This window comes from Centroberyx affinis, unplaced genomic scaffold (genome assembly GCF_046629955.1).
Source record: "Centroberyx affinis isolate AG114_WGS23_722 - 3 ecotype Tasmania unplaced genomic scaffold, CSIRO-AGI_Caff_v1 ptg000801l_1, whole genome shotgun sequence".
Lineage (NCBI taxonomy): Eukaryota > Metazoa > Chordata > Actinopteri > Beryciformes > Berycidae > Centroberyx > Centroberyx affinis.
In genome coordinates, this window is record NW_027279405.1 from 709,208 (window position 1) to 724,034 (window position 14,827).

General features: G+C 44.7%; 2 protein-coding genes across 2 annotated transcripts in view; both read right to left on the bottom strand.

Annotated features, from left to right (window-relative positions):
* The window catches only part of LOC139644876 (ankyrin-3-like), a 103,603-nt gene that overhangs the window by 12,875 nt on the left and 75,901 nt on the right, over nt 1–14,827 (bottom strand). The window contains exons 28-35 of the mRNA XM_071520405.1: nt 14,591–14,745; nt 13,986–14,197; nt 13,486–13,693; nt 13,008–13,104; nt 12,022–12,250; nt 11,780–11,905; nt 10,931–11,053; nt 9,054–9,135 (exon numbers count right to left, since the gene is read on the bottom strand). Coding sequence (XP_071376506.1) covers nt 9,054–9,135; nt 10,931–11,053; nt 11,780–11,905; nt 12,022–12,250; nt 13,008–13,104; nt 13,486–13,693; nt 13,986–14,197; nt 14,591–14,745 — 1,232 coding nt within the window. The remainder of the gene's footprint in view (nt 1–9,053; nt 9,136–10,930; nt 11,054–11,779; nt 11,906–12,021; nt 12,251–13,007; nt 13,105–13,485; nt 13,694–13,985; nt 14,198–14,590; nt 14,746–14,827) is intronic.
* On the bottom strand, nt 758–6,348 carry LOC139644874 (ankyrin-3-like). Its single transcript, XM_071520403.1, has 5 exons — nt 6,156–6,348; nt 4,754–5,921; nt 1,599–3,553; nt 1,173–1,559; nt 758–852 (listed from the first exon to the last, which is right to left on the bottom strand). The coding sequence occupies exons 1-5, from the start codon at nt 6,346–6,348 to the stop codon at nt 758–760; spliced, it is 3,798 nt and encodes a 1,265-aa protein (XP_071376504.1).

Below are 14,827 nucleotides of genomic sequence, written 5' to 3' on the forward strand. Positions count from 1 at the left end.
ACAGACAGACAGACTGGGGAGTCGTCAGACAAGGGACTGGCTGTGCCAGTGGACCAGTCACTACTACTGGCATGCTCATACTACCACAGGGGGATTGAAAAGGGTTGAGAGAGGGGAACAGAAGAAAGAGAATCTGGCAACAAGGACAGTACAGTACACAGTACATCAATGATAAAAATGAAATTTAAATGACAGCTACTGTTCTGAAGAGAATAGTATGTAAACACGCCACAGGCATTCCAGTCAATCCATCCATTAAACGATCACAACGATGTCATGCAACTAAAAGTGAAATATAGAAATATATAGATGTATTTTAAACATAGTGTGAAAGTTTTACAAACTAGGCTTGATCTCCGCGACGGGGGGCGCTCGAGACCCCGTGAGTCCCTGACTGCCCTCCTTCCCACCAGTCCGCCTACTCCTCCTGCTCCTCTCACTGCCGGAGGCCCTGTCCGTCGCCGCCGCCTTTGCCCTTACGGACGCGGCCCCGGCCTCAGCCCTCGAACCTCTACCAGACCTGGATGAGCGGGAGGGCTGGGAGGGCTGGGAAGGCTGGGAAGGCTGGGAGGCGTCCGACAGAGAGGTGCTCCGGGAGGTGCTGTCTTCCTCCGACTGTTCTGTCTGCGTCTTTTTCTCCTCGTCTGACAGCCGGTCCACCAACTTTAGCGTCTCCCCGCTAATGCCTTTAAAGTACTCGATGGTGCGCTTACAAACCTCGCTAGGGTTCTCCTGTTTGTTCTGTCTACATACTGTCTCACCTGTGACACTGCTGACCTGATGCCTGTCTTTCAGCGGCAGCCTCGAGGGCAACTGTATGGCGACTCTCTCTGTGGCCAATGCCCTTGTTGGCTGGGAGGTGACCTGAACTGAAATGAGGGAGCTAGTTGTGGCAGCAGGGCTGCTCTTTTTAACATCCTTGATTGGTATTCTAGACCTGGGCTCTACTTTGGCTATGGCTGGTTCTGCTCTTTTCCTGACCTCAGCTGTCACTGCTTGTTTGGGCTTCTGTTTGCCTATGGCTGTTCCCTGCGTGTGAAATGACCACCCTGATGCTTTCACTGGAAGCCTGGACTTTGGCTGCTTCACTTCGCTTTCTTTAACTGTTTCACTCTTCCGCTCTTCAATTTGATTGCTACTGCGCTCTTCCACTCTCTCTTCTGAATCCCTACAGCACAGTGCTTCTATCCTGCTGGCTTTCTGAAGTGTGGGCTCAGAGGAGGACTGCAAATTAAACACCACACTACCACACTGAATGTAGTTGGCCTGAACACTGGAGGACTCCAGGTTATTGTTGTTGTTGCAGTTTTCAGTAGGGTAATCTCTCCTCTCTGATAACTTGGGCTCAGTGTATCTGCTAGGCTGGCTCTCTACACACTGACCCTCTATGCTGATGTACTCTGGCACTATCTGACCCTCTGACATCTCAGCTTTACCATCTGTGAGATCCCCTGAGTCTTTTTTCACAGTTATGGAGGCAGCTATGCCCATCTTAATAGGAGTGCGTAATTTGGGATCGACCTTAGAGGCTGTGATCGTGCATGAGGAGGCAGTCTCAGCTATGGCTTCACAGGTGGGGGCATCAGTACCGGTATAGCCAGTGCCATTGCCAGTCTGTGCAGGGCTGCATTTTGTTGCTGTTGCTGCTGGTGTTGTTGGTGTAGTGCTGCTGTCTGTGGTAGTGTCTATAACCTTCCCATCTACTGTGGCCCTCTCCCCTGTTTGTGACTGAGAGGAAACTACCCCCAGGATCTTGCCCCCTCTCCCCTTTTCCCCTGTTGTTGGGTCAGAGGAATGCTCACCAATCTGGAAAAACTGAAGCCTCTCTTCAACAAAGTCCCGCTTGCTCATGTCAATAGCACCACTGCGCGTCATCTCAAACATCTTCCCCTCATGGAAGGGGAAGGGGTTAGGCTCGCTAGTCGGTGTGCTCTCATCAGTCGGGGTTCGAGCAGGGGTTGTGTCAGGTGTTGTGGCTTGTGACTTGTCCTCCACTGATAAACCAAAGGGCTTGGGGTCTTCGTCTTTTGTTTTGGAATCAAAAACCCCCTCACTGTCACTCCCTTTGGTTGACCAGGGGTCAAAGTCCAGGCCTTTTGTGGCAACAGTTTTAAAGGTTGAATTCAGCTCCTCTTCAAGTTGGTAGCCAAAGTAGTTTTCTGCAAAACTCTGTCTATCTGGGTGTCTTCCCTCAAGAGTATAATCTTCTTCATCTCCACTGTTGTTCACTGCAGATGTGTTGGCTTTTGTCTTTCCATTATCCCCCCCATCCTCACATTTTTCTTCCTCTATCACCTCGAGCTTGGACTGACTAAAGGAGCGGTCGGTTGTTTTTCCATCATTGGACAGACTAGATGTTTTAGGGTCCTCGCTCAATCCGTCATCCTCATCCTGAAGGTCATATCCATCTAAAGAGTCTATCTCAGTTGCGTCGGTGTCATGGGAGAACTCAGCAGTGGTTGCTATGGAACAGTCTGTGATTGACTGGTCATTGCCATTTTGTTCAAAGTCTGTTTCCTCCCCCTTTATGACACCATTGATCCCAGACTCCTTTTGATTTCCATTTTTCTCAGATCTTTTGTTTTTCATGTGTTTCTCTCCCTCCTCTTTCATCTTGAAAGTGTACTTTTTGACAGGGATGGGATGGAAGACAGACTCATCATCACTGGAGTCGCTATCATCAGCTCCGGGGGGAATAGGGGATGGAGGCTGGACCCTGATGATTGGCTCAGCTAGAAGATGTCTATCATGCTCCTCCTGGAGATTCACCTCCATCATCTCTGTCTCTGCCTCAGAAGAAGCACACGACCCCCTCTTCTCAGGGTCAGACTGCTCTGCCTCTAAAGGAGGAGGAGGAGGAAACTCAATATAAGCTACTCTTTTCTCTTTCGACTTTTGTTTCCCTGAATCCTGTTTCTTATTATGATTCTCGGAGGAAGCTGGCTTAGTTTTTTCCTTTGGTGGCTCCTTGTAGATGAAGGTCTTCCCATCTTCTTCCTCAGACTCTTCTGGGATGGGGCTTGGCATGCTAGGCATGAAGCCTATCACAGACTCTGGTGTTCTTGAGGTCAGGCTCACTTCCTCTGAGCTGGGGGTCTCAGGGGTAACAGGACTCTTCCCAGAGCTGTCCATGAAAGTCACTTGCTCTAGTGTGTCATCTTCTGGACTACCTTGAGGAGATGGAGGCTGCTTTTGTTTGACAGTGTAAAATGCACCCCTAGTCTCATGCACCGTCCTACTCTCATGGCTCACTATCTTTTTGTATGTTCCCAGCTGCCCTGTGGCTGTTTCTTTCTCATATTGCTTTCCTACTTGGATGCTAACATAAACTGGCAAGGGTTTAATATCTTTGAAACCTTCTGTGACAACTACAGGGGTTACTTTATCCAAATACTCTACTTGGTCACTATCAACACCGTTGCACACTACATTTGACTGGCTGCCATCTAAAGAATCGGTGGATCTTCCTACTGATGACCCCCGAGTAGACTTGTTGGCTTCAGAGCTACTGTGTAACCGATTTCTAGCTAAAGTAGGTATATGAGACCCTGCCCTATCACACGGTTCAACAGAGGTATCTAATTTTAATGAGGTGGATTGGCGATTCTCTGAGAAATTAGATGGCATTCTAACAGGAATTTGTGATTCCGAGTTTTTTTTTAGACTGCCATTGCTATTTGGGCTTTCTCGGACAACATATTCTGTGTAGATTATTTTCTTGGTGGTTTCCTGTCTTTGTGAGTCGCTGTTATTGCCATCTTTCATTGTATCATGCAATAAGGAATGAGATAGTTTGGGCGATTGGGGTTTATAGTTCCCATTTCCTTGGCTCTCCCATGTTTTGTACAACTTTTTCTCTTCCTGTTCTTTTCCACTGGGGTCATGTTTGGGCGAAGAGAACTTATTAGACTCACTATCTAGGCCTCTCCTCTGGTTTCCTGGACTGTCTGGTGTTTTAGGGATATTTGAACCAGCAAAAACCTGATACACAGGTAGCTTACTTTCCTGGAGTTTCCTGACAGGAGGATTTGAATTTTGGCCCCACTGAGGAGTCTTATCTTGCTTTTGAGCCTCTTGTTCAAACTTTAGCCTCACTGCGCTGACTTTGGAGGATGACATTTGAAAAGGTTTAGGGCCTTCACCTGTGCTTCCCTGTGATGTTCCATCTCCCTGCTTTCTTTTGTCTGAATCGTTATACTGCAGCAGCACTCTTCTCTCTGGGCTGCTGGGTAAGCTGGCACATTTCCTATCACTGGAGCCGAACCTGTCTCTAAGCCTGTCTCTGCTCCATTCTTCCCCACTACCCCCGTTCCTATAAGCTGGCCTCTCAGGACTGCTGTGTGTAGAACTGGGCCCTGATCGTGTTTCCCTGAAGTCTGACCTGCGAGATTTCTTCTCTGGAGATGAGAGCTCATCATTGAGTTTTTCTGTTTTATCACGAAAGAACTGAGATACCTCACTTAGTTTTTCCTCCGCCTCTTTTACAGTCCTGTCCACTCTGTCTTCATAGATAAGCTGCTCTCTATTCTTACTTTGTGTGTCATCTGACACACGCATCCAAACAGAGTGCTTTGGGCTACCAGGCTCAGAAGAATACTGCAAAAGTGTCAGTTTGTCAAAGTTATCATCAACATTGGCCATTCTCCCAGATTTGTCAAACACATTTCTAGACGACCTGAAGACATACTCTGTCCTTGGCCCACTCGATCTACCCTCACTGTGACTACTTCTGTCAGGTGAGTGAAAGCGAGACCTATCTTTCAGGTATTCCTCTGTGTCAGAATGAGACTGGTCAAGCTTCTCAGAGAGTAGCATTTTCTCTGCAAAATTGTAAGATTCTCCCCTAAGCTCTGATGACTCATCCTCATTGTACTCTACAGACTGCTGGCTAAGTAGCCTCAAGGTTTTGTATGAGTCATCTGCCATGAGCTGGGCTGAACTAGGGCGACTGTCCTCCTCCTGTGACATGGGTGTGTTCACTCTGGAGGACTCAAGGTACCCCGGAAGTGATTCTTCAGGCTCCTCCTCTTCCTGTCTGTTTCCTGGGTAGTAGTACATTTCCTTCTCTGGGTGGTTTTTAGTCTCTCTGATGATGACCTCTGTTGGTTCTGTTTTATTGCCCTTTTCAATGTGAACCTCAATTATTCTTTCAACCTTGGGTTTGGAGTTGATATCCTCAAGGACTCTCTGTGATGTTTCCTCGCTGCCAGACTTGTGTTCAAACAGCCCAGCGAGCTCTCTAGAAGGGTCCCTGCCTGACTGGAAAGCTTTCATGATATCATGTACAGACATAGTTTCCTCACACCTCTCAGATGCTGCCTCTTTGCCAGTGGGTTTGTGGTACACCATCCTGGTGGTGGTGGTAATATGAGTCTCCTCCTTCACCCTCATCCCTTTTCCCATTGGATCCTCCTCAGGGCTGACTTTCATTGGATAACATTTATTCTGCTCTGAAGTCGACGTGGTGTGATTCAGATGTCCTTTAGGTTCAGAATCAATATATCTGACGGCACGTGCATCCTCCATCGCAGGTTGTTTATTGTCCTCTGGGGACTCGTAGCTCCTGATGACGTGGACAACCTCAGTCCTAGTCTCAGTGATCACTGGAGGAATTGGGATATCCTGAAAAAGGGCCTTGGGGCCCATGCCTTCTGCGCTTTGAGGGGCAGAGGGTGTCCGTTCACTCCTAGTCTCAAAGCCACTGTCTGAGAGGGGGCTCTTATCCTGTTCATGTGAGATGTCATCAGGGGATTCCAAAACAGTGTCTGCTCCAAAAAGCGCATCTGCTAGTTTACTGATCTCCTTTTCTGATCCTGAGGAGCGCATGTTTGTTGGAGGCATTTTGAGCTTGTGCTCCTGAACTGCTATGGTGGGTTTCAGGACACGTTTCTGCTTCTCCTCTCCTTCCCTCTTGCCCTCATCTGCTTTATGCTTTGAGTCATGCATTTTGGAGAAAGAGTTGCTACCAACATCATTAGCTAGGTAGTCAACCACTTTGGATAGATTGAAATCTCTATCTGGTATTGTCTTTGATTTGATTTGAGGAACCACAGTCTCATATCTTGGTGGATAGCTCCAGTTGCTTGGTGGTTGTTCAACTGGTACTTTTGAGTATTGTATGTCATCCAAGGAACTCTTTGCCACGGAAGCCCTACCATCCTTGACAGCATCTTTGGTCAGGATCTCACTTACTTTGACCAGATCTTGTTTCACTTTCTCCACAATCCTATATGGCTCCTCATCCTCTATCTTAGCCTCTTTGGGAGAATTAGACTGGAATCCTTTATTGGCTGTGGAATTTGGATCCGTCTGCAAGATGGCTGACATTCGTATCAAGTCCTCTTTCATTTCGGCTACGTCCTTCAGAATCTCTTGGCTGGATGACAGTGGTGATGTGGTGGTTGATTTGAGGGCAGCAGGGGACATGAAAAGAGGGGATTTGACAGGCGAAAGAGTTCTGGCAAAGGAAGACTGCAACTGAGCATTCACCTCAGCAGGCACTGTCTTCCTAGGGGACAGAAGAGCAGCAGCTGACTTGGACACCTCAGGTAGCTTTTTAAACTGGGGATCTGGCAGCACATTTATAACGGAATACACTGGAACAGTCATTGTGCTGGATGTCACAGCAGTGGTGGAGTTAGTAGGGGACCTTAGAGAGGCATAAAGGGAACTAGAGGCTGATGATCTAATGGACTGATATGAGGAAGACGCAGAGGAGGATAAGGACTTCAAGGTGCCATAGCCTGCAGAACAAGAGTTAAATGTTTTTTCAACCTCGTCAAAGGCTGCATTGACGCTCGTTGTTGCTGCATTGGTGGTTGCTTGTATTCTCTCTTGCAGACTGCTGGTGAGAAGAGAAGTTGGGGATGAGGAGCGGTACTGAGTAGGGGACACAGTTCCATTGATTAGAGCTGCTGCACTAGGAGAGGTGTTAGATTTAAGTGGAGAGGAAAACAGGCTCCTTGAAGGGCCTCCTGAGGCATCTGCAGAGGACCGGACAGAAGAGAGACCAGGGACTGTTTTTATGGGAGAGGAGGAAGATGCTGTGCCACTAGAGCCTCCTATAACAGACTTGTATGGCAGGGATGAGCTGTACATGTTCAGGGAAGACTTGGGAGAGGTTGGTGGGGTCATAGCTATGGATGATCTCTCAAGAAGAGCACTTCCTCCTCCAGAGGCAGTGATAGGGGAGGTCCTGGCAGACAATGCTGCCAGTCCTTTCACAGATACAGTGTCTGGGACACTTTTCCCTGGTGAGGCCAGGAGAGTGGGGGTGACCTGTACTGGGTATTGGGCTTGCTGGACTACAGTTTTTATAGGAGAAGAAATGGTCCTGTAAGATCGGATGGGAGAGGCCATGTCGCTAGCTGACTTGACAGAGGAGGCTGGGGATCCAGGGATGTTGGTCTTGATGGGGGAGGCAGAGGTGATGGACCAGACAGACTTCAGTGGAGAGGCAGAGGGCGTGTTGGATGACGAACTGGAGAGGGAGCCAAACCCAGACTTGGCTTGGACAGGGACGGCGACAGGAACAGACGACCACGCCTGATAAGATCTCGTTGAAAAGACAGGTTTGTAAGGGTAGCCAGAAGGCTGTGTTCTCGGCGAGCTTCGATCAGTTGTTTCTTCAACAATAAGTTAAACCAAAAGCAACAAGGAATCAAACGTAAAATTGAACAGAAAAATAATTCGAAATAAAACATAAAAACCAGAAAGAGAAATTTGAGTGAGTCAGAAACAGCATTAATCAAAGTAGCAAGAGATACATTATTTTTGTCCTCATAAATTATGAGTTACTATCTAAACAAGGATGACATGACAAGTGATGGTCTAAAATCAGTGACTGATGACAAAATAGAACATCCAGTAATAAACAACGGAGCATGTGCATGTGCAACAAAAATGCTTGACATAAGAGAAAAAATGACATGATAACCAAAAAACTACACAAATATTCCTTTGACTTTTGATGTGCTTAATCTGTTTGCCTCTTTGCTATAGTGCCTTTTACTGTACATGTTTGATTGACAGTTTTTTTATCCTTTCATTTGGTTCATTTTCAATGCCAGAAATGACCCCACAAGTGTAGATCACTAATAAAGAAAAGCATCACTTGTTTGGTCATGAATTAAAAAAAATATGAGGTTGCACTTTACAAAAAAGGGACTATCAGCCAACCATGCCTGTCTGGTATGACCTGCAATTTAAGACATAATTAAAATGTCTGCTCTTGTAGTTTAATATGAGTGAACCGTTTTCAAATCATATCAACTCAGTGTTAACAACATACATTTTTCACAAAACCTTAGTCAAATGGAGAAGGCTGGAAGAAAAAAGTCACTGACAGTCCCTTAACATTTTTGAAGAAGATTAGAACTTCTGTGTTCTGATAATGCACAAGGTACAGTGGCAATATTGAATACAATAAACATTCATTTTCAACAGTCATTTTGGTTGCATGGAAATGTACTCCAATGGCAAAAAGTGTAGAATTGCACAAAATTGCCTGCTATAACATCACTCACATACAAGTGAGGGCAAGTTAATGTAAAGTGCAACCCATTAGCACAATAATATATACACAGCTGCACACAATCACAAAGCCAATAAGAGTGAAATGGCCACTAAAAGAATGAGAACAACCCAAAATAATACTTTTATTCAACATGAATTAAAACATTTTTTTTCCAAATGATAAATGAACAAATGGATGTTGCAATGCCAGTGTTTCCACAAATGTAAAATAACAAAATAGTTGAAACAGAGAAGAGATTTTTTTTCACAAAATGGGGTGGGTGGGCAAAGCATATCACGCAGTAAACCATGCAAATGTGTCAACTGATGAATGATTGTGGATCATAATGTGTCAGGTGACATGGATGACTGATTGATGATCATGTTTTATCAGGTGGATCTATGTTTCTACACTATGGATATATGGAAAATATCATGTATATTGTATAAAGGGACCATCTGACACTAAACTTGATTAGAATTAAGTCAATATTTAATATCAATTGAAGATTTCATGGAAGTAAAAATGGGAAACTCACTCGCTGCTGGGTCGGTCAGATAGCTGTAGCGCTTACGCAAAGCTAAGGAGGCAAAGGTATGACGTCGGTCTGGCTTTTCAGTCTGCAACAAACGAAAAAGAACAAAAGATGTTTTAACATAAAAAATGTAAAATGTGATAAAATGTGGTTCTAATGTATCAGATTTCTGTCTATATACTTCTTGTGTTAATTTGTTAATGCAGACACTGCTGTGCCTGGGGGTTGTGCTGGTTGCAGTGCATCAGTGCATGCTGTTAGTACTGGCACAGGGAGGCACTGCAGGTGTACTGTAGTGTCACCTCTGGAGACTAAGGGACAATGCTTCCCTCTGTTTGGAGGGAGTGAGTGTCACGTTTGTAGGATGGTGCATTTCTCAGTTTGACTATATTGAAATATCTCCAAGCAATACTTTGTCAATATGGCCTACTCCAAGAAGTGGAAGGCACAGACAAGATCACACTTAAAGTTAGGTGTGTTGAAAATGTGTCATCTTAACATGAAGATGCTTTCCTCAGATCATCACCATCAAATTTGGTGACATGGCGCATCATTAGTGAAATAGAAAGAATAATAATAGTAGTAGTTCTATCAATTACAACATTATAACTGCAGTATATAAATGCAGAAGGAACGTAACATACACTGTTACCTCCTTTTGTTATTCAACTACACATAATGGAGGAACTCAAAGATGAAAACAACATCCTTTTCTCCACTCTGACTAAACACTCCTAGAAGAGTTTTTAGCATGCAGCTGAGAGACCATTAGTATTGTCTGTTACAGACATGCTAAGGACAAGGGTGAAAAAGGGAAGTCCTAAATGTAATAAAATAATGACTAAGTGAATAAATGATCAAGGTTTCATTTTCAGCTAACAAAACTACTGTACCGTAGTACTGTGTGAAAGTTCCTATGAGTTTATAAATATTATGGAGACATGGTGATTTCCTACTGAACATGGAAAGGTAGATAGAGATGGAAAAACAAGCCGAGGTGTGGCACACAAATTGGCTCCACTGGACTTGGGATGAGGACAATAATAAATAAATCTTCGCTGAGTAAAAAAATTGCCGCTTCCGCTCATGCATTATATGATGAGGTCACTTTTCAGCAATGACTTAGCTGTGTAAAAAATGTGCAGGCAGAAGCCTCTACTCACAGTCAGTTACTGGACAGAGAAAAAGTATTCACGACACACATATATTTACTACAGCCTCTGCAGTAAAGCCAACAGAAAGCACGGCAGAGAAGAAGCAGTTCCATGTGATGATGAAGAATCTGTTTACCTCATCATCAGGATCAGACTCCATATCCTGTGGTTTCCCAAGATGCATTGCAGGAGAGGAGAGAGATGACACAATGGAGAGCAGGGACGTTATAGTGGGCGGGGAGATGGAAATAAAATTCAGGGAATGAAAATGGAGCAGCAAAAACAACAAAAGGCTTCGGAATAAAGCTATGGGATTAATAAATCGGTCCAAAAAAAAAAAAAAAAAAGAAGAAAAGCCCAGCAAAATAACAAAAGCAACAGCAACATAATTACATAGTTTCTTGTGATCAATCAACACCACATCACAGAAACAAACGACAAGTGTACTTTTTACATGATTCTCATATACCCACAGTGAGCCAGGCAGTACAACAATGCACGGTATGCATGTGTGGCTGGATGTGTACGTTGTGGGGTCTTATGACTGGCACAGGCTTAAACACTGATAAAAGACACAAACAGCAGGCAGGCATTTCTAAACCAAATGAAGTTCGACGCCTCCTCTTGGTGTGAGGACAATATCGTTTTCTGTCTTTCAATTTCATTTACATGAAGATGATATGATATGGCCTAAAAGGACGAATCATTCAAATATGGTGAGCCTACCTTCTTGTGGGTTGGCAGTGTGATATTCAAATTGCATATGGCAGTCTGTGGAAGACCTTTGTTGGATTTTGGTTCTTTCAGGAAGGAGAGACGGCCACATGGCTCTTGGCCCATGTCTCTGATCTGTAGAAAACAAAAAAGATTTCACGACATGAATCAATCATTTTGACCCCAACAAATAATCTCAATAACTACCTGTATCTCGCTATCTTGCTTAAAATCAATATGAGAAAAACGCCTGTGCAGGACAAGGAGGAAAGTTGAAATTTACTTGTGCTACAATCCATTTAAATTGTCTCATCAACAAGCCTCGATGAACCAAATTTTCTGGAAAAATGGGGGATAAAAATCCCAAAGCAAAAATGGAAACAAGAAAAAAAAAGGGTTTTCTACCATGTACCAGGTGTAATTATTTAAACACCATCCATCCACCTCAACTTGTTGTAGAAAAACAGCAAACATAGGAATCTCCCCTGGTTCCAAAATAGGAGCTTGTCACGTCGAATATATTTAATTTGTTTGAGTCAGCATGGGTGTAAAAAAGGCTACAAGAAAAACAAATGGAGTGCCACACATATACACTGAGGTAATTTTCACATGGAAGCTATGATCCGCATGAATCATACCAGCCTGTTTTGTTTAGCTTGGTTCTACAGTAGGCCACTCTAATTTTCCTGCTCTTGGGATAATGCATCAGATATTACAACGTCACTGCTGTTGATATGCGTGTCAGCATGTTTAGAGGACAATCATTTCTGACATAATTTAATCAGTGATACATATTCACCAACAGACCCAAAGTACGTTACATACACAGTAAAGGTTAGCAGAGGTTGGGCTAAAGTTTACCTTTACGTTGAAAGGAAGTCGGTTTTCCTTGAAGGAGTAGAAGTTGAAAACCAACTGCTGCCCACTCTTGGTCAGAGGGGACAGGTTGCCATAGCAATCCACATGGATGGGCTTGCCTTCTAGAACCTATGGAAGTACATCGACCAAGAATTCAACGCTACAATCAACTTTCTTTATTGATACGCAAGTCTGTCTTATTACGATAGAGTGTTTGAACGTCCACGTTTCCCGCACAGCCCCACCTCAATATCTTTGCTACGGGCCACCTCCTCGAAGTTCTCCTGCTGCTCCAGGGTCTTGTCCACCTTGTCGTCCGTCATGCAGAAGCAGCGCAGCCGAGACTCCACAGCGTCGTTCATCTTGGCAAACACCACAAACTTGGCCAGGTACGGCACGCAGATCAGCTCCCGGTATAACTGAGACGCCAGACTCACCGTCTCAGGAATCTGGTGACAGTCTGCGAGCCAGAACCTGTAGAGAAGAGGAGAGGAGAGGAGAAGAGAGGAGAGGAGAGGAGAAAAGAAGGAAAAAAAGGGGAAGATCATGAGAAAATATTAATTTACTGCATACCATCTGGAAGCCAGCCAAGAAAACTATTTGCCTGATATGAGGATGATTTACGACTGCATAAGGTTAGAACTCTGTACACTAAAACCATTCTTGTACCATACATTTCATAAGGCTACCCACATTGTGCTCAATTATAAACAGTGTTTCTAATTGCTCCAACAAAGTTGCTGCATATTTTCTACATTAGATGCTAACGCTTTAGCTTAGCAACCCAGTGAGTTAGTGAGCATTTTAAGCAATAAATCAAACCAGCAGGGTTTCTTCTAGGAGGGGAGCACAGAGGCACATGACAGCTCTGTAATAATCTCATTTCAGAGCACCAAGGAGCACTCTGTTAATATCAGGCTGCACACCCGCCACATGATTCCAATCCAGTTAGGACAAGAATCTGTGACTTTGCTTACAGTAACCAAAAATTACTCACAAAAGCTCTCTGGCTGTTGTAAATTCGAGACGTCATGGAGTAGCTTGGTTACTGAGCATGCCTCAAGAAAGTTGCAATGACTTTGTATCACTAGGGTTAATGTGTGAGTGAAGTCATGTGAGGGTTAATTTAAAGCAGGGTTTTCAAAACACAACTCTTTGTATTCATTGTGCCCTACTGTGGTCTGCTGTGAATGTGTGTGTTTGTGTATACGTGTGTGTGTGTGTGTCTCACCTGGCCGACACATTTGTGGTGAAGGAGACACAGTCAGTTACAAAGGACAGAGGTGTGGTCCCTGTGATGTCCTCCCACTGGGCAGGGGATGTCCCTCCTGTATGGAACAGAGAGCAAAAGATGAGACCGCTCCCTCCCTAGGCGAGCCAGTGTTTTAGCTTTCATGAACCCTATCCTTTCATCAGCTCACTTCTTCATCTTCTCCATCGACCAGTGGCTCCTGATATCAAAGTAGGTCTGACGTGCCCAAGGCTATTCAATTTATAGCGACCCTGAGCTACTCACTCTGTTTGATGAATAATAAATGGATGAATAAATGTCTGCTTTCACAAATATCAACATTCATTTGTCTTCTAAGGGCAGCTCTCAGAAGAACTTTTATTCGATACATCAAATCCAACACAACTTTAAGTACTGCAGATGCAATATGGTTGGAGGTAATCCTACAGTTTTTTTCAGCCTCTAGTTGTCTACTTGCCTGTGATGCTGCAGAGCAGGCGCAGGCAGGGCGCAGAGTCGCCTCTGTGGCCACTGGGGTGGCCCTCTGCTGACCTGGGTGGGACTGGGATCGTCATGGTGATTGGCTTGTGGAACTTCCTCCTCCTGGGCTCCACAGTGACGATGGGGCTGAAGGTGGCTCTGTTGCCAAGGACTGCGCTCACCATGTCATCTGGCACAGGCTGAGCCTGGAAAGAAATACAGGAGGACAGAGAAAAGAAGAGCAGATGAAGGGTGAATGATCATTCTTTCATCAAATCTGAAGGAATGGTCTAGTCAAACCTTCCCTGGGTGGAGCAGCATGTTATTTCTATCAAAATTATGAGACCGGGCATGTCCTGCCATCTAGAATAAAATATTTAGCCTTATGAAAATGGGCCAGGTCTCAATAAATAATAGAAAAGTGGACTGGATTAGTAAAAAAAAAAAACTGCTGAGTCAAGGAACAGGAGATTTAATATGAAGAGAGTCCTGCTGTACCTGCAGGCCAACACGGATCTTCTTGGTGAGCGCCCCCTGTGGGAATGAAGCCTGGACCATGGGCACAGTGGTGCTGGACAGCAGGCCGCCGTCGGGACCCATGTGATTGGACTCCTGCTTAATCCGTGACACCACTGCGAAGTACTGAGGGAAATCCCTGGTGACAATGCGGCAGATGCGCTTCTTCTCCAGCTCAGCAGGGCTGTCCATCTCTGAGACACATGAAAGTTGGGTTGGAGATTAGTGGGCAACAATAAATGATGCTTTCATAAACACATCTTGATAGTCAGTGTCCCTTCACTAGGAGGTCAAAAAGCTAGCTGGATTTCACAACTGATTACAGATTATGGCTTTATTAATCAATTTAAATGTACTACTGCAGAATGACTTTTTGTTCAGGTTATTAGCTTATTTTACAGCAAATAAGCTAATAACCTCAACTGAAAAAACCTTTGGAATGAAAATCAGGTTTTCTAGGTCATAGGTAGTTGACATATTGCCCTGGGTTATGTAGTATAGGTTTTCTCAGCTCACAACTTTTCTCTGCTCACCCTTTCCTTTATCACTGTTAAATGTCGGGCTGTGCTGAATGTGCCTTCCTTTACCTTCATCCATCCCACTGAGCAGCTCAATGAGGTCCTCTGGTCTGGCGTCAGACTGGTGCTCCTTCCATGTGTCGCCATTGTCGCTCCTCAACACAATCAGCTCCCTCTCTTTCCCCCGCATGGAACCAAAATGAGGGATCTCCACAATCACTGGGCTGAAAGAGAATACAGAACACAATAAAACACAGTCTCTTTGGCTATGACGCTATTAACTTGGTCACTCCCAAAATAACTGAG

Coding starts and splice junctions, on each gene's coding strand:
- LOC139644874 (XM_071520403.1), bottom strand. CDS start 6,348: ATGAAAGAGGACTTGATACGAATGTCAGCCATCTTGCAGACGGATCCA. Junction 3,554..4,753: donor GAGGAATACCTGAAAGATAG/GTCTCGCTTTCA, acceptor ACCGTGTGATAG/GGCAGGGTCTCATATACCTA. Junction 1,560..1,598: donor ACAGACTGGCAATGGCACTG/GCTATACCGGTA, acceptor GTGAAGCCATAG/CTGAGACTGCCTCCTCATGC.